At 55.7% G+C, this 24,158-nt stretch overlaps 1 protein-coding gene across 2 annotated transcripts in view; it reads right to left on the bottom strand.

Moving 5' to 3' along the window:
* Positions 1 to 1,572: 1,572 nt before the first annotated feature.
* Positions 1,573 to 24,158, bottom strand: part of RFWD3 (ring finger and WD repeat domain 3) — a 38,767-nt gene continuing 16,181 nt past the window's right edge. For both annotated transcript variants that reach the window (XM_068166534.1, XM_068166535.1), the window contains exons 7-13: positions 21,753 to 21,867; positions 14,383 to 14,611; positions 10,876 to 11,026; positions 7,625 to 7,801; positions 4,908 to 5,122; positions 3,530 to 3,747; positions 1,573 to 3,180 (exon numbers count right to left, since the gene is read on the bottom strand). In XM_068166534.1, coding sequence (XP_068022635.1) covers positions 3,037 to 3,180; positions 3,530 to 3,747; positions 4,908 to 5,122; positions 7,625 to 7,801; positions 10,876 to 11,026; positions 14,383 to 14,611; positions 21,753 to 21,867 — 1,249 coding nt within the window. In that variant the 3' untranslated portion in view covers positions 1,573 to 3,036. The remainder of the gene's footprint in view (positions 3,181 to 3,529; positions 3,748 to 4,907; positions 5,123 to 7,624; positions 7,802 to 10,875; positions 11,027 to 14,382; positions 14,612 to 21,752; positions 21,868 to 24,158) is intronic.

Genomic DNA, 24,158 nt, shown 5'->3' on the forward strand with positions numbered 1-24,158 from the left:
CCAAGTGCTCCAAATCCCTCACAGGAAGGAGAGGCTGAAGCTGCCCAAGCACAAAGGATGCCTCTGAATGGCTGAGAACTAAGCAGCTCACTGCACTGAGGCAAACAACAGCTCAGCCTGCTCCTGGCTTGAGATGGCCTTGCTAGAGACCTTCAGAGAATGGGTGAGGTTGGAAGGGACCTCACAGATCACCTACTCCAACTCTCTCACCATGGGCAGGGGGAACACTTCTCAGCTGGATAGGGTTGCTCAAGGCCTCATCCAAGCTGGCCTTGAAGGGAGGGAGCAGCCACAGCTTCTCAGGGCAACCAGTTCTGGAGCCTCACCACCCTTGTACAGAGGAACTTCTTCCTAAGCTCCAGTCCCACAGTATCACCAAGGCTGGAAGAGACCTCAAAGATCATGGAGTCCAAGCTGGCACCACAGACCTCATGACCAGACCATGGCACCAAGTGCCACATCCAATCCCCTCCTGAACACCTCTAGGGATGGGGACTCCACCACCTCCCTGGGCAGCACATCCCAAGGGCCAACAACTCTCTCTGGGAAGAACTTTCTCCTCCCCTCCAGCCTAAACTTCCCCTGGCACAGCTTGAGACTGTGTCCTCTTGTTCTGCTGCTGGGTGCCTGGGAGAAGAGACCAACCCCCTCCTGGCTACAACCTCCCTTCAGGTAGTTGTAGAGAGCAATGAGGTCTCCCCTGAGCCTCCTCTTCTCCAGTAGTCTAACCCTGCTCTGCCTCAGCTTCAAACCATCCTGCCTTGGCCTGTCCCTAGACACCTCAGGAAAAGTGTCTCTGCAGCCTTCCTGTAGGATCCCTTCCAGGACCTAAAGGCAGCTCTAAGGTCCCCCAGAGTCCTCTCCAGGCTAAAAAGCCCCACCCCAGATCCCTCAGACCTCATAGCAGAGCTGCTCCAGCCCTTGGATCTTCTTTGTGGCCTCCTCTGGACTAGCTCCAGCAGTTCCATGTCCTGCTCCTGCTGGGGACACAAGAACTGGACACAGTATACAAGGTGGGGTCTCCCCAGAGCAAGAGGGCAGAATCCCCTCTCCTGCCCTGCTGCCCACACTCCTCTGGCTGCAAGGCCAGCACACAGCTGCCTGCTGGGCTCCAGGAGGGCACTGCTGGCTCAGGGGGAGCTGCTCCACAAGATACCCCCAAGCCTCTCTCTTCACAGCTACCCTCAACCCACTCTGCACCCAGCCTGGCTTTGTGCCTGGGACTGACCCTTTTCACAGTGTTATTCTTTCTGCTAAGCCTTTGGGGTTCCTGATCATCCTTAAAATGCCCCCAAAAAAGTCTCCCATCAGTGAGTTTCTGTCCAGTTAAAAGGCCACTGGAGATGCACAGCCTGACTTGGCCCAGCCCCTTCCCTTCTGCTCACCCGAGCAGGGCAGCACGGCTCAGTGAGGACTCTTCAGCCACTAAAACCCTCCACTGTTTCACTCTGAAGCCCAGCATGGCACACCAGCAAGCATGAGAGAAACCTTCCCTGCAGGCAGGGATGCTTGTCCACACCCCCAGGGTGTGCAGAGAGGGTGGCACTCCCAAAGGACAGCAGCAGCAGCATCTGAGCACTTAAAAATGCTTTATTTTTACTGGGTAGAAAAATATGGGAACAAGATACTGCCCCTGAAAAACAAATATTTAAAAGTGAGGCTTGAGCTCTTCTCACTCTCCTCTTTAAGACTGAAGACAAACAGGATGATCCTGGCCTGACCCCAGAAACTCAGGGTGAGGGGGGGTGGACAGTTGAAGCAGCGACTCCCTCAGGCCAAAGCGGACGGGTGCTGCTGACCACAGCCAGTGACCAAGCCGTGCCAGGGGCCCCATCCCCAGCACAGAGGAGCTCCTCTTGCAGCTTCCAGCACCCTTCTGAGTTTGCTTTTGCTGGGCATAGCATGAAACCCTCAGCCAACTTTATGATCTAAGCTGGAGATAAAGCATTCTCACAGCCCTCAGCAGACTCTGGGTGGCGAGAGCCCTCTGCGCGTGGCCAGGACACGTCCCTCCACCCTTGCTCCCACCCCATGGGCTCAGACAGACACAAACCAGCAAGCCCAGGGCACAGCTCAGCTGGGAGCTCTCTGTGGCTGGCAACCAGGATTTAAAGGAAGGCAAAAGCTCCAGTGCAAGCATGAAATCCCTGAGCTTCCAACCAGTTCCTCAAAAGGGGAGGACTGAACACCCAGCAGCTCCATCCTGTCCTGAAGGAAGGACACCACAGACACAGGAGCCAACCAGAATCATCCCCTCCTCTTCACCTCTGCTTCCATACTTTCATTTTCCACCACCAAACTGTCCAAGTCTGCTTGGGGGGGGGGAGGAAGAGAGAAGTGGAAGGAAATGGCAGAGGATTAAGGGATTTTAGTGCTAGCTCTAAGCTGGTGGTGGCAAAGATAACCCAAGTGAGCCCCACACCAATCAAACCAAAAGGATTCTCTGGAGGTTTCCCAAGCTTGGTCTCTCCATGGCCACAAGACAGGGTCTGTTGTCCTCAGGGACTAACTGCTCACTGATCCCACAGCCTCAGAAGCTGCTGGAGCATGTTCCCTACAGCAGTGGGCTTGCCTTTACCCGGAGCGTGGGCCCTAGGAGCGAGGTGCTGGCACTGCCACCTTCTCAGCACCAGGGAAGCACACCACTGAGAGGCCCGGGCCTTCAAGTTCCTCTCAGGTTCTTGACCCTCAGAAGAGATTTGCAAGTCCCTGAGCTCAATTCACACTGGAAAAGGCTGTGGCAACAGCCACTGGAGACAGGCTAAGAGTTGCTGCTGTGCTGAGGCAGCCCAGTTTGCTGAAGAGAACTGCCCAAAGAACTAAGTGCAGATCTAAACAGGAAGATGGAAGGAGGGAATTGCTCCAGGCAGCAGCACATCCCAGTTCCTGCCCTCTGCCAGCAAGGTGCTGTAGTGGTTCCTATCTCCTGGAAGCAGTGGTGCAGGACAGCAGGGTCTGGGGCTGAGAAGGGGCTGGAGGGTTGGTTGATCAGCAGCACGTGTGGAAAGCTTCTGTGGCAGCCATGGGGACCTCTCTTCACTGCCACTTGTAGATCCTCACAGTGTTCTCAGTCAAGGTAGCCAGGAGGTGGGTCTGGTTCACTTCCAGGGGGCAGATGTCCATCACCAGCAGGTCAGCCTGCAGCTTCTGCAGCAAGGAGCGGCTGCCAGCGTCCCAGAGCTGCAGGACAGACAAGGTCAGAGACTGGGGGGGTTCTCCCCTCCCCTCCCCTCCCATCCAGCACAGAGCTTCCTTCCTAAAGATTTTCCTCACAGATCCCTTCCTCTTCTTCCACAGCCTGCTTGGATGGTCTTCACCAATCCCAGCATGATGTCTCCCTGACTCCTGAGCTCTCACTGCAGCCTGCTGGGCCGCCTGCTTTTCCCCCTGAAGGACAACCCTTCCCCCTCAGCTTCCTTGTCCTTCCTGAAGCACACCTGCACCCATCCCCATCCCCACCAAAGCACCCTGGCTGCTGTGCCTGATCACCCTCCCAGAGCTGCAGCAAACCAAAAGGAAGGGGAGGTACCATGGCAGAGTTAGATGCCTGGTCACCAGCACACACAAAGACACTGCCATCATCTTCTGGGCTCTGGAAAATGGCATTCTTGGTCAGCAGCTTGCAGGTGGGCCCAGCACTGAATGTCTGCACAGGGTTAGAACACCACACTGCATCTTCAGAGCCCTCTGTCAGAGGCCTGCAGGTCAGTTCCACCATCACACAACGCATGCAGGGGTTGCTTTTACCTGCAGGGGTGAAACACAAAGGGAGCCTTGGGTTGCAGGCCAAGTTGGAACTGTAGGAATCACAGAATGCCTTAGCTTGGAAGGAACCTCAGAGATCATCTCCTCCAACCTCCCTGCCATGGGCTCTCAACTAGACTTGGTTGCTCAAGGCCTCATCCAACCTGGCCTTGAACACTTCCAGGGAGCCACAACCTCCCTGGGCAACCTGTTCCAGAGTCTCACCACCCTCATATTAAGGAGCTTCTTCCTCAGCTCCACTCTAACCCTGCTCTGCCTCAGCTTCAAACCATTCCCCCTTGGCCTGGCTCTAGACACCCTCAGGAAAAGTCCCTCTGCATCCTTCCTCCAGGTTCTCTTCATGTACTGGAAGGCAGCTCCAAGGTCCCCCTGGAGTCTTCCCCTTTCCAAGCTGAACACCCCCAGCTCCCTCAGCCTGGCCTCACAGCAGAGCTGCTCCAGCCCTTGGATGACCTTTGTGGCCTCCCCTGGCCTCACTCCAACAGCTCTGAGTCCTCCTTCTCCTGGGGACACCAGAACTGGACACAGCACTTGAGAGATGGGGGTCTCACAATAGCAGAATCAAACAGCCCCACCCTCCAGCTGCCTCCTTTTGCCCTTGGCCAGTTTTAATCTGTGTAGACATTCCTTGCCCTGCCTAGAGCAGGTTCTACCTCTCTGCTGTGCCCCCAGCCCTGAGGCTGCCATAGAACTGAAGGACCTGGGGCATTTTAGTCTGGAAAAGAGAAGACAGAGTGGATCTAATCAATGTCTGTAAATACCTGAGAGTCAAGAAGGAAGGGACAGGGACAGCCTCTGCTCACTTGTGCCCTGTGATAGGACAAGGAGCAAGAGATGTGAACTACAGCACAGGAATTTCCACCTCAACATGAGGAAGAACTTCTTTACTGTAAGGGTCCCAGAGGCCTGAAGCAGGCTGCCCAGAGAGGTTGTGGAGTCTCCTGCTCTGGAGGCATCCAAGCCCTGTCTGGATGTGTCGCTGTGCCACCGGCGCTAGGATTCTACAGTCCTGCTCTGGCAGGGGGGGGTTGGACTCAAAGACCTCCAGAAGTCCCTTGCAACCCTTCACCTCCTGTGCTCCTGTGGAGCAGGAGGCCTGAGGGGCAGGGTGAGGCTGGCTGCAGGCGCCCAGCGTTACGTACTGGGCCGGTAGGTGACGAGGCAGTGGCGCGTGGCAATCTCCGCCTGGACGTCGATGCAGCCGCCGGGCTCCAGGGGCAGGTGGTGGGGCTGGTAGGTGTTGCCAGCCTTCTGCTCCCAAAAGCAGGCTCCTTCCAAGGTCCCAGCTAACACTCCACCGTAAGGCAGCGATGCTGAGGCCATCCGGGGCAGGTAGGAGAGCGATACCATGGGGCACCTGAAAGCGGGGGGAGCGAGAGTCAGCGGGGCCAGCTGCGGCCCTCCAACCACGAGCACCGGGCACAGAACCACAGAATGCCAGGGTGCAAGGCACCCCAAGGGTCATCTGGGCCAACCTGAACAGAATAGACCAGACCAGGTTGGAAGAAACCTTCAAGATCATCACATCCAACCCATCAACCAACACCACCTAATTAACTAACCCATGGCACCAAGCACCCCATCAAGTCTCCTCCAGGGATGGTGACTCCATCACCTCCCTGGGCAGCACATCCCAATGGGCAATCTCTCCCTCTGTGTAGAACTTCTTCCTAACATCCAGCCTAAACCTCCCCTGGCACAGCTTGAGACTGTGTCCTCTTGTTCTGGTGCTGCTTGCCTGGGAGAAGAGACCAACCCCCACCTGGCTACAACCTCCCTTCAGGGAGTTGCAGAGAGCAATGAGGTCTCCCCTGAGCCTCCTCTTCTGCAGGCTAAGCAACCCCAGCTCCCTCAGCCTCTCCTCACAGGGCTGTGCTCCAGACCCCTCCCCAGCTTTGTTGCCCTTCTCTGGACACCTTCCAGCAGCTCAACCTCTTTCCTGACCTGAGGAGCCCAGAGCTGGACACAGGACTCAAGGTGTGGCCTAACCAGTGCAGTATACAGGGGCACAATGACCTCCCTGCTCCTGCTGGCCACACTGCTCCTGATGCAGGATGCCATTGGCTCTCCTGGCTGCCTGGGCACACTGCTGGCTCATGTTCAGCCTACTATCAACCAGCACCCTCAGGTCCCTCTCTGCCTGGCTGCTCTCAGCCACTCTGATCCCTGCCTGTAGCTCTGCCTGGGGTTGCTGTGGCCAAAGTGCAGCCCCTGGCACTTGGATGTGTTCAATCTCCTGCCCTTGGCCTCTGCCCATCTGCCCAGCCTGGCAAGGTCCCTCTGCAGAGCCTCTCTACCCTCCAGCAGATCAACTCCTGCCCCCAGCTTGCTGTCAGCTGCAAATTTTCTGCTGATAGACTCAATGGCCTCATCCAGATCCTCAATAAAGGTATCAAAGAGCACAGGGCCCAGCACTGCTCCCTGGGGCACACCACCTGAAAGAGGGGTGAGCGAGAGTCAGCGGTGCCAGCTGCAGCCCTGCTAGGTGGCTCTCCAACCACAAGCACCTAGCACAGAACCACAGATTGCCAGGTTGGAAGGCACCCCAAGGATCACCTGGGCCAACCTCTCTAAGGAGCAGTGGAGTTGCAGTGAGCTGGCTCAGCACCCCAGCAAGCTGAGCCTTCACACTGTCCAATGGAGGGAACTGCACTGCTTCTCCCAGGCAACCAGCAGCAGAAAAAGAAGACACAGCCTCAGGCTGTGCCAGGGGAGGTTTAGGCTGGAGGTGAGGAGAAAGTTCTTCCCAGAAAGAGTAATTGGCCATTGGGATGTGCTGCCCAGGGAGGTGGGGGAGTCACTGTCCCTGGAGGTGATTCAAAAAAGGCTTGGATGTGGCACTTGGAGCCATGGTTTAGTTGTCAGGAGGTGTTAGGTAATAGGTAGGATTTGATGATCTCTGAGGTCTTTTCCAACCTGGCTGACTCTGTGATTCCCCTGGCAGATGATTCCAATGTCTGCCTGTGCTCAGGGGGAAACATTTCCTTCTGGAGCCCAAGGGGACTCTCCCCAGCAGGAACTTGTCCCCATCACCCCTTGTCTTTTCCATGGGACTCCATGTAAAAAGGGAGCCTCCATCCCCCTGCCAGCCACCCTTTATGCACTGCTCCATGGCACCTGAGTGGGCTGCAAAATGGTCTTTCAAGCACAGAACCCCAAGAGGTCTGTCGAGAACAAAGGAAACTCAACTGAATTACTGAGCCTCATGTTTTAAAGAGGCATCAGGCAGCACACATCAGATACGTGTGAATTCTGAGTAGGAGAGAGGGCCTCAAAGGGGAAGAAAGTGGATTTAGAGTAGACATCAGAAGGAAATTCTTCACCAGGAAGGTGGTGAGGCACTGGAACAGGTTGCCCAGGGAAATTGTGGAGGCTCCAGCCCTGTTCAAAGCCAAGTTGGGGAGCCCTGAGCAAGCTGGTCTAGTTGAAGACATCTCACAGCCTGTGGCTGGAGGTTGGAGGAGATGGTCTTTAAGATCCAACCCAAACCATTCTGTGAGCTGAAAGTTCCAGCACCTCACACCTCTGTCATTTGTCCTTTCCAAGTTCAGTATCAAGCCCAGCTCCAAACCAAAGTCAGTTGGTTTGCAGGCTGCACTGGGTGGGTCCATTTCTGACCACACACTGCCTTAAGACAACGCAGGGGCCAAGCCCTCAGGTCCTAAGTTACACAACCCTTGGAGAAACTTCTCCCATCTGTGCTCAACTGGTGTCTTGGAACAAGAGACTCACACAGCAAGCAGTTTCAGCTCTTCCAACTGTTGTGTGACCTGTGGCAGAAGCTACATCTAGCTCTTGGGCCTATTAGTGAAGCTGAGAGGGTTGAGGAAGACAGGCAAGAGAAATCTTTCCACCATACCTGGACTTCTGAGGGACTAGTTCCTGGACATGAGTTTTGGTGTCCCTCAGATCATAGATCATGATGGATCCATTGACCAAGCCAGCATAGATGTAGTTGGTGTCATCGAGACACCAGCAGCAGCTCCAGACAGGACGGCCAGCGTTGTATGTCTGCACCACAGTGTTGGTTGTCAAGCTGCAGAAGAAAAGCAAACTGTTGGCCCAGCAGACCTGCACCCACTGAGGAGAAATCAGCACAACTAGAAGGTAAACAAATCCAGCTCCTTCTTCAGGCCTTTAGGCAGAAGCATCTCTCCTTTGAGCTGGGAATTCACTCCTCCTTTACTCCAGACATGGATGCTAATTCTTCCAGGTCAATGCTTCCTTTTCCAGCCTGGTCTTTGGAGACTGGGCAAAGAAAGGCCAGAGCAGGCTCTCAGCTGCCTTACTGGAAAGGGAAAGCTCAGTTATTTTTCTGGAAACACTTAGAAGTGACTCTGCTGTAATCTCATCACATCTTCCTGAGATCACAGGGCTCATCTCTGCAGCTTGCATCTCTCCTTAAGGATCTCCCTCTGTCTGCACGAGAGGAGCCTCAAAAGAATCTCATTTAAGCAAGAGCAAGGCAGCGAGCAGGGTAGAGGCAACTGAGAGCACATTTGGAGTGCTTTTAGACACTCCTTCTGTGGAAGGCAGAGAGAGGGAAGTGCAGAGAGGGGCACAACCCAGAACACCAGGTGGAGATGGTGCTGGGAGTAGAACACAGCTGCAAGGGGCAGAGCTGTCAACACAGGATCAGCGTGCTGAGAACAGCAGGAGACAGCACCTATCAAAGCAGCTCTGGGTATCCTTCACAGCATGGGAGGGATTCTCCCTGGGGAAGCTGGCTCAGAACTCCAGGGAAGCAAGAAACTGCTTCCAGGTAAGCACAAGGGGAACAAGGCACAAAGACAAACCTGACAGGGAGCTTGAGCAGTGCCTGGTCCAAAAACAAGAGGGGGAAAACCCAGCCAACATCATGGTGCTACTTGAAACACAAGTCAGGAAGAGAGACTCCAAGGCATCTTGGATAATTCCCTTTGACAGGACGACTATGAGAGCAGTAACTAGAGAAGAGAGGTGACCAAAAAGGGAGGTTTCTTCCAAAGGGAACCTGAAAGGAGTATGAAGATGCTGCTGAAGCAAAAGCTTGACTCCAAGATAGCCTTGGAGCATAAAGGCAAGAGGATCACAAGTTCCAAATACAACCAAGCAGGCAGGAAGAGGCAGACAGGGCAGTCAAGTATCAGCCTGAGGTTGGAGAGCAGAGGAAAGCACACTCAGAGGCTGCAAATTCTACCCAGACTGGACACATTTCTCTCTCAGACTCCAAGCTGCTCCTAAGTCTCTGCTAGCTCTAGAGAACCCCCATTCCTCTAGCCCATGCCCAACACCACTCTCTACACATTTCATATCCCAGGTGAATTCCCTGCTCTGCCACCAGTGTACAATCAGAGAAGCTGGCATCAGTGCATGAAACAGCAGCATTCAGGTTGGAAAAGCCCTCAGGAGCACCAAGTCCAACCCAGAGCCCTGCTCTACAGGGTTCAGCCCTAAACCATAGCCCCAAGCACCACATCCAAACCACCTTTAAACACCTCCAGGGCTGGGGACTCCACCACCATCCTGGGCAGCAGTTCCAGTGCCTGACCACTCCTGCCCTGAAAAAATGCTTCCTACTGTCCAGTCTAAACCTCCCCAGTCACAGCTGGAAGCCATTCTCTCGTTCTGTCACTAATGACCTATAAGAAGAGACAAGCAGCAGCCTCTCCACAACCTCCTTTCAGGTAGTTGTAGACAGCCAGGAGGTCTCCCCTCAGCCTCCTCTGTTTCACTCTAACCAGCCCCAGCTCCTTCAGTTGCTCCTCATCAGATTTCTTCCCCAGGCCTTTCCCAGCTTCCTTGCCCTCCTCTGCCCTGGCTCCAGCACCTCCACATCTCTCTTGCACTGAGCTGCCCAGAACTGGACACAGCACTCGAGGTGTGGCCTCCCCAGAGCTGAGTCCCAGGGGACAATCCCCTCCCTGCTCCTGCCTGTGGAGGGGACAAGTCCCCAGCAGAGCCCAGCATTTATCTGGGCACACATCATCCCCTCCACCCACACAAAGCCTAACAGACAGCAAATTCTCCATCCTCTGCATCATGCAACTGTTGTTTCTCAACACAGCTGGGCCAAGTTGGGCCCAGTTGCTTCTTTCCCACAGAGTTACTTTTCCTCTAGAATCACTCACAGGTGGTTTCTGTTACACCTCCACCTAAAATTTGATTATAGAATCATGGAATGGTCTGGGTGGGAAGGGAACTTCAAAGCTCATCCAGTCCAACCTCACTGCAGTAAGCAAGGACATCTGCAACTCGAGCAGGTTGCTCACAGCCTCAAATCTGACCTGCAATGGTTCCAGGGAGGGGGTATCTCCCACCTCTCTGGGCAACCAGGGCCAGGCTCTCCCCACCCTCAGTGTCAAACATTTCTCCTTTCTCTCCATTCTGAGTCTCCCTCTTTCAGTTCAGAGAATCACTCCTTGGCCTGGCACAACAGGCCCTGCTCCAGAGTCTATCCCCAGCTTTCTTAGAGGTGCCTTGAAGCCCTGAAAGGCCCCCAGAAGGTCTCCTGGAGCCTGCTCTTCTCCAGCTTGAGCAGCCCCAACTCTCTCACCCTGGCCTTCCAGTATCTGAAGGGGGCCTACAGGAAGGCTGGGGAAGGACTTCTCAGGATCTCAGGTAGTGACAGGACTAGGGGGAATGGAATGAAGCTGGAGGTGGGGAGATTCAGGCTAGATGTGAGGAGGAGGTTCTTCACCATGAGAGTGGTGAAGGCCTGGAATGTGTTGTCCAGGGAGGTGGTCGAGGCCCCGTCCCTGGGGTGTTTAAGAGCAGGCTGGATGAGGCTCTGGCCAGCCTGATCTAGTGTGGGGTGTCCCTGCCCATGGCAGGGGGGTTGGAGCTAGATGATCCTTGTGGTCCCTTCCAACCCTGAATGAAACTATGATCTCACAGCAGAGAGCTTCCAGCCCTCCCAGCATTGCTCTCCAAGAGGTCCATGTCTCTCCTGTGCTGAGGACTCCCAAGATCTGACAGCATCAACCAGCCTCTCCCTCCGTTAGCTCCCACCCGCAGACCTGATGCCATCTGGGAAAGCAGAGGAGCAAATGCTGCAAGATGCTTCAGGTCCAGTCTCTGGTGGTGAGTGAGACTGGTGTGGGACAGGCTGCTCCCTGCAGCAGGGCTCACCTGGTGAGTTTGAGAGTGTTGTCCAGAGCACCAGAGAGCAGCAAGCCGTCCGACCGGCGGCCGAAATCCAGCCCCCGAATCTGTTTGCTGTGGATGGGGATGTACTGGCTGCTCTTCAGGCTGGCCACACTCATCATCTTCACACCACAACCTGGCTCAGGAGAAGGATAAAGCAGGTTAGGGAGAAGCAGCAGACAGTGCAGGACCAGCAATGTGATGGCACAACCACAGCATGCGTGGTGGGATGAAGAGGTGCAAAAGTGGACAGGCTGGAGAGCTGGGTAGAGAGACTCACTGAACTGTCAGGGTTGGAAGGGAGCCCAAGGATTATCCACATCCAACCCCCCTGCCACAGGCAGAGACCTCACACCACAGCAGGTTGCTCACAGCCACATCCAGCCTGGCCTTCAAAACCTCCAGGCACGAGGCTTCTACCACCTCCCTGGGTGACCTGGGTGACCTGGGCCAGGCTCTCACCACCCTCCTGGGGAACAACTTCTTCCTCACAGCCAATCTGAATCTCCCCATTTCTAGTTTGGATCCATCCCCCCCAGTCCTGTCCCTCCCTCACCCCCTCCAAAGTCCCTCCCCAGCTTTCTTGGAGCCCCCTGCAGCTCCTGCAAGGCCACCAGAAGGTCTCCCTGGAGCCTTCTCCTCTGCAGCCTGCACAACCCCAACTCTCTCAGGCTGTGCTCAGAGCAGAGCAGCTCCAGCCCTCTGCTCAGCCTCCTGGCCCTGCTCTGGACACCTTCCAGCCCCTCCAGAGCCTTCCTGGCACAGAGGCTGCAGAGCTGGGCACAGAGCTGCAGCTGAGCGCTCAGCAGAGTGGAGCAGAGAGGCAGAATCCCCTCCCTGGCCCTGCTGGCCACACTTCTGCTGCTGCAGCCCAGGCTCTGCTTGGCTCTCTGGGCTGCAAGTGCTCCCTGCTGGCTGCTGCTGAGCCTCTCCTCCCCCAGCACCCCCAAGGCCTTTTCTTCAGGGCTGCTCTCCAGTCAGTCCCTGCCCAGCCTCTAGCAGTGCCTGGGATTGAGAAACCTCATCAAGTGCAAAGTCCTGCATCTGGGGAGGACCAACATAAGGCACCAGAACAGGTGAGGGGTAGTCCTGCTGGAAAGCAGCTCCATGGAGAAAGACCTTGGGTGCTGGTGGGCAGCAAGCTCTCCATGGGCCAGCAATGTGCCCTGGGGGCCAAGATGGCCAGTGGTATCCTGGGGTGCAGGAAAGTGTGGCCAGTAGGGCTAGGGAGGTTCTCCTGCCCCTCTGCTCTGTCCTGGTGAGAACACATCTGCAATACTGGGAGTTCCCAGTTCCAGAGACAGAGACCTGCTGGAGAGAGTCCAACAGAAGCTATGGGGAAAGGCTGAGAGCCCTTGGGGCTGTTTAGTCTGGAGAAGGCTGAGAGGGGACCTGATCAATGTCTGTAATATCTGAGGGGTGGGTGCCAGGATGAAGGTGCCAGGCTCCTTTGGGTGGTGCCCAGTGACAGGACAAGGAACAATGGAGATAAGCTGGAACCCAAGAAGTTCCACCTCAACATGAAGAGAAACTTCTTCGGTGTGAGGCTGCTGGAGGCCTGGAGCAGGCTGCCCAGAGAGGTGGTGCAGCCTCCTGCTCTGGAGACTGCCAGGACCTGCCTAGATGTGTTCCTATGTGACCTGCCTTAGGTGACCCTGCTTTGGCTGAGGGTTGGACTGGATGACCTCCAGAGGTCCCTTCCAACCTCTACCCTTCTATGATTCTAGAGAACTGCCCTGAGCTGTTCTTCAGCTCAAGCAACAACAAGGCTGCATCTTTATGGATCCCAGCCAGCAAGAGCAAACTCCCTAACAGCCTTCCCATTCCTGCTGCAACAACCAGCTGCTCCTGAGAGAGTTCCTTCAAAGGCAGTCTTGCTGAGATAACCCCCAGCAGCATCACAGGGCTGTTAAAGCCAAAAAGCACCACCAAGGTGCAAACAATGGCTGCAGGTGAACTTAAACCCTCTGCTACAAGAGCCACCACAAAGCCTCCATTCAGGGATTCATTCCCTGGCTCCAGCAGCCAGAAAACTAAGGTCAATTGAAGGCAGGAAACAATTTTGTTATGCCTAGATAAGGCATATTAATCTCCAAACCATTACACAAATCAAGTAATTTCATCATTCAGAAAGCACTCTGCAAATAAACTCTCTCAGCCTCCTGATGCTGCACTTATTTCATTGACAAAGCAAGCTGGCACCGGTCCCCAGGCCAGGTCACTTGCCCCAGGCTGTAAGCAGAGACAAAACCAGGGCTGCAATAACACCTTGGCTTCCTACATCCTGACAGGGAAACAGTGCTCCTGCTCCTACCATTCCTGTCAGCAGGGTCTGGCTCTGGAGCTGTTCATTTTTGGTTGGATTCTCTGATCAATCCACCTACAGTTTGGGGGCAATGGTTCTCCCTTCAGCACAGGGAGCTGCCCTGCAGGCCCCCCTGCACTGCTGCCTGGCTCTCTCAGCACAGCTGCCCTGCAGGCCCCCCTGCACTGCTGCCTCCCTCTCCCAGCACAGCTGCCCTGCAGGCCCCCCTGCACTGCTGCCTCACTCTCAGCACAGCTGCCCTGCAGGCCCCCCCTGCACTGCTGCCTGCCTCTCCCAGCACAGCTGCCCTGCAGGCCCCCCTGCACAGCTGCCTCCATCCCCCAGCACAGCTGCCCTGCAGGCCCCCCTGCACTGCTGCCTGCCTCTCTAAGCACAGCTGCCCTGCAGCCCCCCCTGCACTGCTGCCTGGCTCTCCCAGCACAGCTGCCCTGCAGCCCCCCCTGCACTGCTGCCTGCCTCTCCCAGCACAGCTGCCCTGCAGCCCCCCGTGCACTGCTGCCTGCCTCTCCCAGCACAGCTGCCCTGCAGGCCCCCCTGCACTGCTGCCTGGCTCTCTCAGCACAGCTGCCTTGCAGGCCCCCCTGCACTGCTGCCTCCCTCTCCCAGCACAGCTGCCCTGCAGGCCCCCCTGCACTGCTGCCTCCCTCTCCCAGCACAGCTGCCCTGCAGGCCCCCCTGCACTGCTGCCTGGCTCTCTCAGCACAGCAGTCCAACCACCCCTGCTCCAGCAGGGCACACACAGCAGCTTGCCCAGGATCACAATGGCCAAGGGGGACTGGAATCTCTCCAGAGCAGGAGACTCTACCACCTCTCTGGGCAGCCTGCTCCAGGCCTCCAGCACTCCCACATCAAGCAAGTTTGTCCTGTTCAGATGGAACCTCCTGGGTCGCAGTTTGTGCCCACCACCCCTTGCCCTGTCCCTGGGTGCCATTGACAAGAGTCTGGTGCCAGCCTTTTGCTTCCCAACCTTTAGCTCTGGCTGAGCATTGCTCAGATCCCCTCTGGGGCTGCTCTTCTCCAGACTACAAAGCCCTGCATGAGTACTCCCAGATCAGAAGGCACCTGCAAAGGTCAAGCAAAGTAGTGGGGAGCAGGCAGCGAGTCAAAAACATAAGGACCTTTCCCCTGTGACATCCCCCCTCCAAAATCTTGACTTGCTCCATTACCAGGAATAAAAGTAGACTGTGGAGAAGGTGCTGATACCACCAGGCAGCTCAGTGGGTCACAGTAGGCCATTACCCTGCAGTTCCCACTCTGAGAGACCTGGAAAACCTTTTCCAAGTGGTACTTGCGCTGGCTTTGGCTGGAGGGGAGGCTGCCTGGCAGCTGGCTGCGGGAGCTGCTGGGCTGCTGAGAAGCACTCAGGTTGTGCTGGGCCACCAGAGCCTTCAGCTCCTGCAAAGACAAAGACCCAAAGAGCTTTTAATGCATCACTGGTAATAGAATAGAATAGAATTAACCAGGTTGGAAAAGACCTTTGAGATCATGCAGCCCAACCTGTCACCCAACACCATCTGATCAACTCAACCATGGTACCAAGGGCCTCAGCCAGGCTCTTCCTAAACACCTTCAGCATGGGGATTCCACCACCCCCCTGGGCAGCACATCCCAAGGGCCAATCTCTCTGGCTGGGAAGAACTTCTTCCTAGCCTCCAGCCTAAACCTCCCCTGGCACAGCCTGAGACTGTGTCCTCTTGTTCTGGTGCTGGCTGCCTGGGAGAAGAGCCCAACCCCCACCTGGCTACAACCTCCCTGCAGGGAGTTGGAGAGAACAATGAGGCCTTCCCTGAGCCTCCTCTTCTCCAGGCTAAGCAACCCCAGCTCCCTCAGCCTCTCCTCACAGGGCTGTGCCCCAGACCCCTCCCCAGCTTTCTTGCCCTTCTCTGGACACTTTCCAGCAGCTCAACCTCTTTCCTAACCTGAGGAGCCCAGAGCTGGACACAGGACTCAAGGGGTGGCCTAACCAGTGCAGTGTACAGGGGCACAATGACCTCCCTGCTCCTGCTGGCCACACTCTTCCTGATGCAGGCCAGGATGCCATTGGCCCTCCTGGCTGCCTGGGCACACTGCTGGCTCATGTTCAGCCTACCATCCACCAGCACCCCCAGGTCCCTCTCTGCCTGGCTGCTCTCAGCCACTCTGCCCCCAGCCTGTAGCTCTGCCTGGGGTTGCTGTGGCCAAAGTGCAGCCCCTGGCACTTGGATGTGTTCAATCTCCTGCCCTTGGCCTCTGCCCATCTGCCCAGCCTGCCAAGGTCCCTCTGCAGAGCCCTTCTGCCCTCTCACTGACCAACCTCTGCTCCCAGCTTGCTGTCAGCTGCAAACTTGCTGATGACTGACTCAATGCCCTCCTCCAGATCATCAATGAAGATGTTAAAGAGGCTGGGGCCCAGCACTGCTCCCTGGGGCACACCACTGGTGCCTGGCTGCCAGCTGGCTGTGGCACCATTCACCACCACTCTCTGGGCTCAGCCTCCAGCCACTTCCTCACCCAGCTCAGAGTGCTGCTGTCCCAGCCAGGGGCTGACAGCTTGGCCAGCAGTTTGCTGTGGGGGATGGTGGCAAAGGCCTTGCTGAGGTCCAGGCAGACCACATCCACAGCCTGCCCCACAGCCAACAGGCAGGTCAAATGGAAGTTACAGCTTTGGGTTTCAAGGAAGCAGAGAGTAAAACCCTGAGTAGCTGAAAAGAGAGAGGCTTTCAGTCACAGCAAATAATAACCTCATTATTTCTGAAAGGCAGGAGGATTCCACCACCACTGAGGATCAGAAGAGATCACAAATGATTGGCTGCTCTGGGGAACTCCCCAGGCTCCCCTTGTCACCTGCACTCAGCATTCAACTCTTACCCAAGTTATTAGAAAGGAAACCAGGCCATTAAACCCACCAGGCCTGGGCAGTGTTTACATTCCAACACAAGCCAGCAGAGCCAGGCAGTCCCTCCTGGAGGCACATCACCAAGGGGATTAAAACTGGGGCCCTGCAGACTAAGTTCCACTAACTGTGCTCAGAGGAGCAAGCTTTTGGTAACATCACCTTGTGCCTTGCTGTGAGGTGCTTGGCAGGGCTCTCCTGATCCTTGGGCATGCTCCTTGCTGCTGTGATGGCCTCCTGGATCTCAGCTTGCCATGGAGGTGATGAACAAACCCCAGGGAAATGCAAGGATAACACAGCAGAAGGCTTCTTGAGGAAGATGTGTGGGGAGAAGCAGCTAGAGAGAATAAACTGCAGCTAGAGCCCAGACTGCCTGAATCTCAGCATGGTGGAGGTTGAAAGGGACCTCTGGAGATCATCCAGTCCAAGGCCCTGTAACAGCAGGGCACCCACAGCAGCTTGCCCAGGATCACAATGGCCAGTGGGGGTAGAAAGCTCTCCAGAATAAGACTCTACAACCTCTCTGGGCAGCCTGCTCCACCAAAGACATTTCTCCTCCTGCCCAAATGGACCCTCCTGGGTTCCACTTTGTGCCCACTCATAGTATCAGTCAGGGTTGAAAGAGACCACAAGGATCAGCCAGTTCCAACCCCCCTGCCATGGGCAGGGACACCCCACACTACATCAGGCTGCCCAGAGCCTCAGCCAGCCTGGCCTTAAACACCTCCAGGGACAGGGCCCCAACCACCTCCCTGCACAACCCATTCCAGGCCTTTACCACTCTCATGGGGAAGAACTTCCTCCTCACCTCCAGCCTCTATCTCCCCACCCCCAGCTTCATTCCATTCCCCCTACTCCTATCACTGCCTGAGATCCTGAGCAGTCCCTCCCCAGCCTTCCTGTAGCCCCCTTCAGATCCTGGAAGGCCACAATGAGGTCACCTCAGAGCCTTCTCTTCTCCAGACTGCCCTTTGTTCCGTCCCTGGGCACTACTGACAAGAGCCTGGCCCCAGCCTCTTGCCTCCCACCTTTTAGCTCTTGCTGAGCATTGCTCAGATGCCCTCTGGAGCTGCTCTTCCTCAGGCTCAACAGCTCCAGGGCTCTCAGCTTTTCTTCCTCAGAGAGCTGCTCCAGACCCCTCAGCATCTCCATAGCCTCTGCTGGACTCTCCAGTAACTACTGGAGAACTAGAACTGAGGAGCCCAGAACTAGACACAGGAGTTCAGATGTGGCCTCAGTAGAGCAGAGGGGGAAGAGAGCTTTCCTCACCTGCTGGCCACACTCTCCTTAAAGCACACACCCTCCCTGGCCCTCCCAGTGTTTGGCTGTCCTCACCACCCTCACCACTGTGATCTGCTTGCACACACCCCACACCTGGAGTGACAATGCCCTTCAGAAACTCAACACTGAAGGCAACCACCTAGGGTTAGGCAAGAAACCTCCTTCCACCCTCCAAAGTCCTAAGCCAAGCAGCTGCTTTACTAATGGCCTCTGGGAGGAGAAACTTGTTAGGCTCAAAACCTGATCAAACAACACAGAGCCTTAGTCCAGGCTTCCCTGCTGCTCCCCAGCAAATTGCTTTACTTTGGGTTTACTCCCAGTATAAACAAGCAGCTCCAAATTGCTTCCAGCAGCCACATTAAGCCCTGCAGGACAGTGATGAATGCAGTCTGAACACTGGAACAGAGCTTAAAGAACACAGGGCACTTAATCTTCATAGCATGGGACTTCAAACCACTTCGACCTGATACTCCGTCATCTGGGCACACAAACAACCCCAGGAGGACATCAGGGACCTGCAGGTCTCTCTCATTCACCTTTTCCTTATGCCAAAGTCTGAAGGGGACCCATTTGCTCCTTAGCTTGGACAGTGAACTGCTGTGTAAGCTGCCGGCTCATGGCTGGGACAGCAGCACTCTGAGCTGGGTGAGGAACTGGCTGGAGGCTGAGCCCAGAGAGTGGTGGTGAATGGTGCCACAGCCAGCTGGCAGCCAGGCACCAGTGCTGTGCCCCAGGGAGCAGGGCTGGGCCCCATCCTCTTTAACATCTTCATTGATGATCTGGAGGAGGGGATGGAGTCAGTCATCAGCAAGTCTGCAGCTGACAGCAAGCTGGGAGCAGAGGTTGGTCAGTGAGAGGGCAGAAGGGCTCTGCAGAGGGACCTTGCCAACAGGATGGCATTCAACAAGTCCAAGTGCCAGGGGCTGCACTTTGGCCACAGCAACCCCAGGCAGTGCTACAGGCTGGGGCCAGAGTGGCTGAGAACAGCCATGCAGAGAGGGAGCTGGGGGTGCTGATTGACAGCTGCCTGAACAGGAGCCAGCAGTGTGCCCAGGTGGCCAGGAGGGCCAAGGGCATCCTGGCCTGCATCAGGAACAGTGTGGCCAGCAGGAGCAGGGAGCTCATCCTGCCCTGTACTCTGCACTGCTCAGGCCACACCTTGAGTCCTGTGTCCAGCTCTGGGCTCCTCAGGTTAGGAAAGAGGTTGAGCTGCTGGAAGGTGTCCAGAGAAGGGCAACAAAGCTGGGGAGGGGTCTGGGGCACAGCCCTGTGAGGAGAGGCTGAGGGAGCTGGGGTTGCTTAGCCTGGAGAAGAGGAGACTCAGGGGTGACCTTATCACTCTCTACAACTCCCTGCAGGGAGGTTGTAGCCAGGTGGGGGTTGGGCTCTTCTCCCAGGCACCCAGCACCAGAACAAGAGGACACAGTCTTGAGCTGTGCCAGGGGAGGTTCAGGCTGGAGGTGAGGAGAAAGTTCTTCACTGAGAGTTGTTGGCCCTTGGGCTGTGCTGCCCAGGGAGGTGGTGGAGTCCCCATGCCTGGAGGTGTTCAAGAGGGGATTGGATGTGGCACTTGGTGCCATGGTCTGGTCATGAGGTCTGTGGTGCCAGGTTGGACTCGATGATCTTTGAGGTCTCTTCCAACCTTGGTGATACTGTGAGACTGTGAGTACAAAGCTGCAAGGCAGGAATTCAGGCAACCAGTTTCACCAGCCTGATCTTACATCAGACAGGAAGACTTCAAAGAGGATGTTGCTTAATGCACAGACATGAACAGCCAAGGCCAGATAGGCTCCAGGAGTAGAGAAAGTCAAGTGAGAGTGAGAGACACCATCTGCTTCCCACAACAACAAAAGAAGCAAACTGGTTACAGAAGAGGCTCTTGGAAAACCCTGCACTGCTGGAAGGTAGCACAGAACAGGCACAGCACGGTGGGGGTTGGAAGGGGACCTCTGCAGATCAACCAGACCAAGCCCTTTGCTAAAGCAGGGGCACCCACAGCAGCTTGCCCAGGATCACAGTGGCCAGGTGAGGTTAGAAGGCCAAGGGCATCCTGGCCTGCAGCAGGAGCAGTGTGGCCAGCAGGAGCAGGGAGCTCATCCTGCCCTGTGCTCAGCACTGCTCAGGCCACCCCTTGAGTCCTGTGTCCAGCTCTGGGCTCCTCAGGTTAGGAAGGAGGTTGACTTGCTGGAAGGTGTCCAGAGAAGGGCAACAAAGTTGGTGAGGGGTCTGGGGCACAGCCCTGTGAGGAGAGGCTGAAGGAGCTGGGGTTGCTTAGCCTGGAGAAGAGGAGGCTCAGGGGAGACCTTCTTGCTCTCTCTAACTCCCTGCAGGGAGGTTGGAGCCAGGTGGGGGTTGGTCTCTTCTCCCAGGCACCCAGCACCAGAACAAGAGGACACAGTCTCAAGCTGTGCCAGGGGAGGTTTAGGCTGGGTGTTAGGAAGTTCTTTATAGAAAGGGTGATTGGCCCTTGGGATGTGCTGCCCAGGGAGGTGGTGGAGTCCCCATCCCTGGAGGTGTTTAGGAAGAGCCTGGCTGAGGCCCTTGGTGCCATGGTTGAGTTGATCAGATGGTGCTGGGTGACAGGTTAGACTGGATGATCTCAAAAGTCTCTTCCAACCTGGTTATTTCTTTTCTGTTCTCCAGAGAAGGAGACTCCACCACCTCTCTGGGCAGCCTCCTCCAGGGCTCACACCAAAGAAGTTTTTCTTCATGTTCAGATGGAACTTCCTGGGTTTCAGTTTGTGCCTGTTGCTGGGCACCACTGAAAGGCATCTGGCCCCATCCTCTTACCCCTCACAGCCTTCAGCTCTTGCTGAACACTGAGCAGAACCCCTCTCAAGCTGCTCTTCTCCAGACTACAAAGCCCTGTATGAGTACTCCCAAGTTACAAGGTACATACAGAAGTCAAGCAGAGAAGTGAGGAGCAGGCAGCAAGTAGTAAACATAAGGACCTTTCCCCTGTGACCCCCCCCAAAGCTTGACTTGCTCTACTACCAGGAAGAAAAGTAGACTGTGGTGAAGGTGTTGATACCACAAGAGAACTCGGCAGGTCACAGCAGGCCATCACTCTGCAGTACCCCACCTGACACACCACAAAACACTCTTCCAAGTGGCACTTTGCTCCTAACTGCTCCAAGAAGTGGCCAGTACAGCTTGACTACAGAGATTTGCACAATGCAGAGGGAAAGGTGAGGAGAAGTTTGGTGCTGCAACATCAGCAGCCAAAACCCAAAGCTCTACTGCTAAGCTGCACTGGCAACTTCAAGTCTTGAATAGAGTAGAATAAACCAGGTTGGAAGAGACCTTTGAGATCATCAGGTCCAAGCCATCAGCCAATCCAACACCACCTAATCAACTCAATCATGGCACCAAGCACCCCATCAAGTCTCCTCCTGAACACCTCCAGGGATGGGGACTCCACCACCTCCCCAGGCAGCACATCCCAATGGCCAATCACTCTCTCTGTATAGAACTTCTTCCTAACCTCCAGCCTAAACCTCCCCTGGTGCAGCCTGAGACTGTGTCCTCTTGTTCTGGTGCTGGCTGCCTGGGAGAAGAGCCCAACCCCCACCTGGCTCCAACCTCCCTGCAGGGAGTTGCAGAGAGCAAGAAGGTCTCCCCTGAGCCTCCTCTTCTCCAGGCTAAGCAACCCCAGCTCCCTCAGCCTCTCCTCACAGGGCTGTGTTCCAAATCCCTCCCCAGCTTTGTTGCCCTTCTCTGGACACCTTCCAGCAGCAAAACCTCCTTCCTAAACTGAGGAGCCCAGAGCTGGACACAGGACTCAAGGTGTGGCCTAACCAGTGCAGTGTACAGGGGCACAATGACCTCCCTGCTCCTGCTAGCCACACTCTTCCTGATGCAGGCCAGGATGCCCTTGGCCTTCTTGGCCCCCTGGGCATACTGCAGGCTCCTGTTCAGCCTACCATCAACCAGCACCCCCAGCTCCCTCTCTGCCTGGCTGCTCTCAGCCACTCTGCCCCCAGCCTGTAGCACTGCCTGGGGTTGCTGTGGCCAAAGTGCAGCCCCTGGCACTTGGATGTGTTCAATCTCCTGCCCTTGGCCTCTGCCCATCTGCCCAGCCTGGCAAGGTCCCTCTGCAGAGCTCTCCTACCCTCCAGCAGATCAACTCCTGCCCCCAGCTTGCTGTCAGCTGCAAATTTTCTGCTGATGGACTCAATGCCCTCAAGAGAGCAACCTCCTGCAGGATGCAAAGGTGGCAGGCTGGGAGGTACAGGATCCTCCTGATGATTCCCTAAACGAGTTCACTAAATCTTGCTGCTTATTAAAACTCCCAGTCAGTCTCCTCTGCTCTGAGGGAGCATGGAAAAGATGTGTTGAGGGGACAGGGAAAGCTCAGTGTATTGGCAGCAGTCAGAGCCTCACCTGGACTTGCTTGCGGAGCTTGCTGCACTCATCCGTCAGAACCTGCAGCTGGAGGCGGCTCTGTGCGGACTCCAGCTCTGCTTCCCTCCTCAGCTTCTGCTCCTGCTCCAAAGAGCTGCAGCAACAAGAGAAAGGCAACCCTGACAATCATGGTCCAGGCTGGGAGTGACCTCCAAAGATCAGCCAGTCTGACCCCCCACACACACACTCAGCAGGGACATCCCCAACTAGGATCAGGCTGCCCAGGGCCTCACTGAGTTGAGTATCTCCAGGGAAGGGACCTCAGCCACCTCCCTGGGCAACCTGTTCCAGTGTTCCACCACCCTCATAGTAAAGAGCTTGCTCCTCACATCCAATCTAAATCTGCCCTTCCCTACCTACTTCCCACCTTGAGTCCTGTGTCCAGTTCTGGGCCCCTCAGTTTAGGAAGGACATCAAGACACTTGAACACATCCAGAGCAGGGCAACAAGGCTGGGGAGAGGCCTTGAGCACAGCCCTGTGAGGAGAGGCTGAGGGAGCTGGGGTTGCTTAGCCTGGAGAGGAGGAGGCTCAGGGGAGACCTCATTGCCTTCTACAACTACCTGAAGGGTGGTTGTAGCCAGGAAGGGGTTGGTCTCTTCTCTCAGGCAACCAGCACCAGAACAAGAGGACACAGTCTCAAGCTGTGCCAGAGGAGGTTTAGGCTGGAGGTGAGGAGAAAGTTCTTCACTGAGAGAGTCATTCATCATTGGAATGTGCTGCCCAGGGAGGTGGTGGAGTCCCCACCCCTGGAGGTGTTCAAGAGGGGATTGGATGTGGCACTTGGTGCCATGGTCTGGTCATGAGGTCTGTGGTGACAGCTTGGACTCGATGATCTTTGAGGATCTTTTCCAACCTTTGTGATACTTTGAAGCCATTGCCCCTGGTCCTGTCACAGCAGGCCTTTGGGAACAGTCTCTCCATCCTTGTTGTAGCCCCCTTCAGGTACTGGAAGGCTGCTATTAGGTCTGCCACATGATTCCAACCTCATTTCAGAAAGCTGCAGAATGGCAGGTCTCCCCTCAGCCCCCTTTTCCTCCAGACTAAACATCCCCAGTTTCCTGCTCCTCACCAGCCCTGTTCTCCAGACCCTTCACCAACTTGGCTGCCCTTCTCTGGATGTGCTCCAGCCCCTCAATGGATTGAGAGGCCCAAAACCAAAGCCAGTGCTTGAGGTGTGGCCTCACCAGCACCCAGTTCAGGGAAGTCAAGCACTGCCCTGGTCCTGCTGGCCACGCTGATCCAGGATGCTGGTGGCCTCCAGGGGCACACCTCTGGCTCAACTTCAGCCAACACTCCCAGGCTCTTTTTCTGCTGGGCAGTTTGCAGCCACTCTGCCCCAAGCCTGGAGCATGCATGGGGTTGTCACCAAGCACAGAGCTGGGTGACTTCCCTACAGCTCCTTCACCTGATTTTCTTCTTGCTGCAGCAAGCACACAGGCAGTGCTGGATTCACCTAGGGCAAAGATTCTTCACACAAGTAGCCAGAGCCTGCAGGTTCTTTGTTTTCAGTGAGGAACAAGCCCCACAACCTTATGCCTAGTTCAAGGCCACATGCAGGCATCAGGGTTCATGTTTCTCCTCCAGTGGTGGCTGTGTGCCACAGGGCAGCCACTGCCAGCCAGCTGGGCTGTCACTGCTGTCTGCCTCCCAGCTTGAAGGGGAAGGGCTGCAGCAAGGCTGAGACACAGGCAGCAGTTAGACAACTGCCTCTCCATGAGAGATCACAGCGCTGAGACACCCCAATGCCTTCTGTGCTTTGGAGAAAGCCTTACTTAGCATTTGCTTGGCAGTGTCAGGCCAGTCAAAGCAGCATGACCCTTCTAAAGGTGCAGTTCCAACACCATCAGGCAGTGGCAATCTGGAGAGAAGAGATCTTTTCCCTTTGTGACAGTTACTCCTGAATCATTTCTGATGGATAATGAGCAGGACAGTGAGGTTTCTGTTGCAAGGCAGCACTGAAAGGACAGCAGTGGAGCTAGAGAGGGGTGAAGACAACCCCAATTAAATTCAGGAGAACTCAGCTGCAGCCTTTTCATTGCAGGAGAGTATCTGTGACAGCATCAGGCTGCAAGGAAATTAGTCCTCATTTTCCTATCTGCTTTCTCTGCTTTCAATTCAAAAGGCTACACTGGAGCTGGGAGCAGGGGTGGGGAAGGGAGAGCAGTCACAGCAACGCTTGCTGACCTTGGGGAAGGAAAGCTACACCGAGAGTGTGACACAGCAAGGTGGAAAGTGATTCACCCAGGAGATTTCTGTGTTGAATGGGTGCAGGAGGGGCTGGCAGAAAAGGTCAGCCCCTCACCCCCTCCAGCAGGAACTGCCTCGCTTCCCACGGCCAGCGAGGAATCAGCAACACAGCTTTGGGCAACCACTCTGCACCTTCC

This window comes from Melanerpes formicivorus, unplaced genomic scaffold (assembly GCF_026170545.1).
Source record: "Melanerpes formicivorus ecotype bairdi unplaced genomic scaffold, bMelFor1.0.p_v2 SCAF_102, whole genome shotgun sequence".
Lineage (NCBI taxonomy): Eukaryota > Metazoa > Chordata > Aves > Piciformes > Picidae > Melanerpes > Melanerpes formicivorus.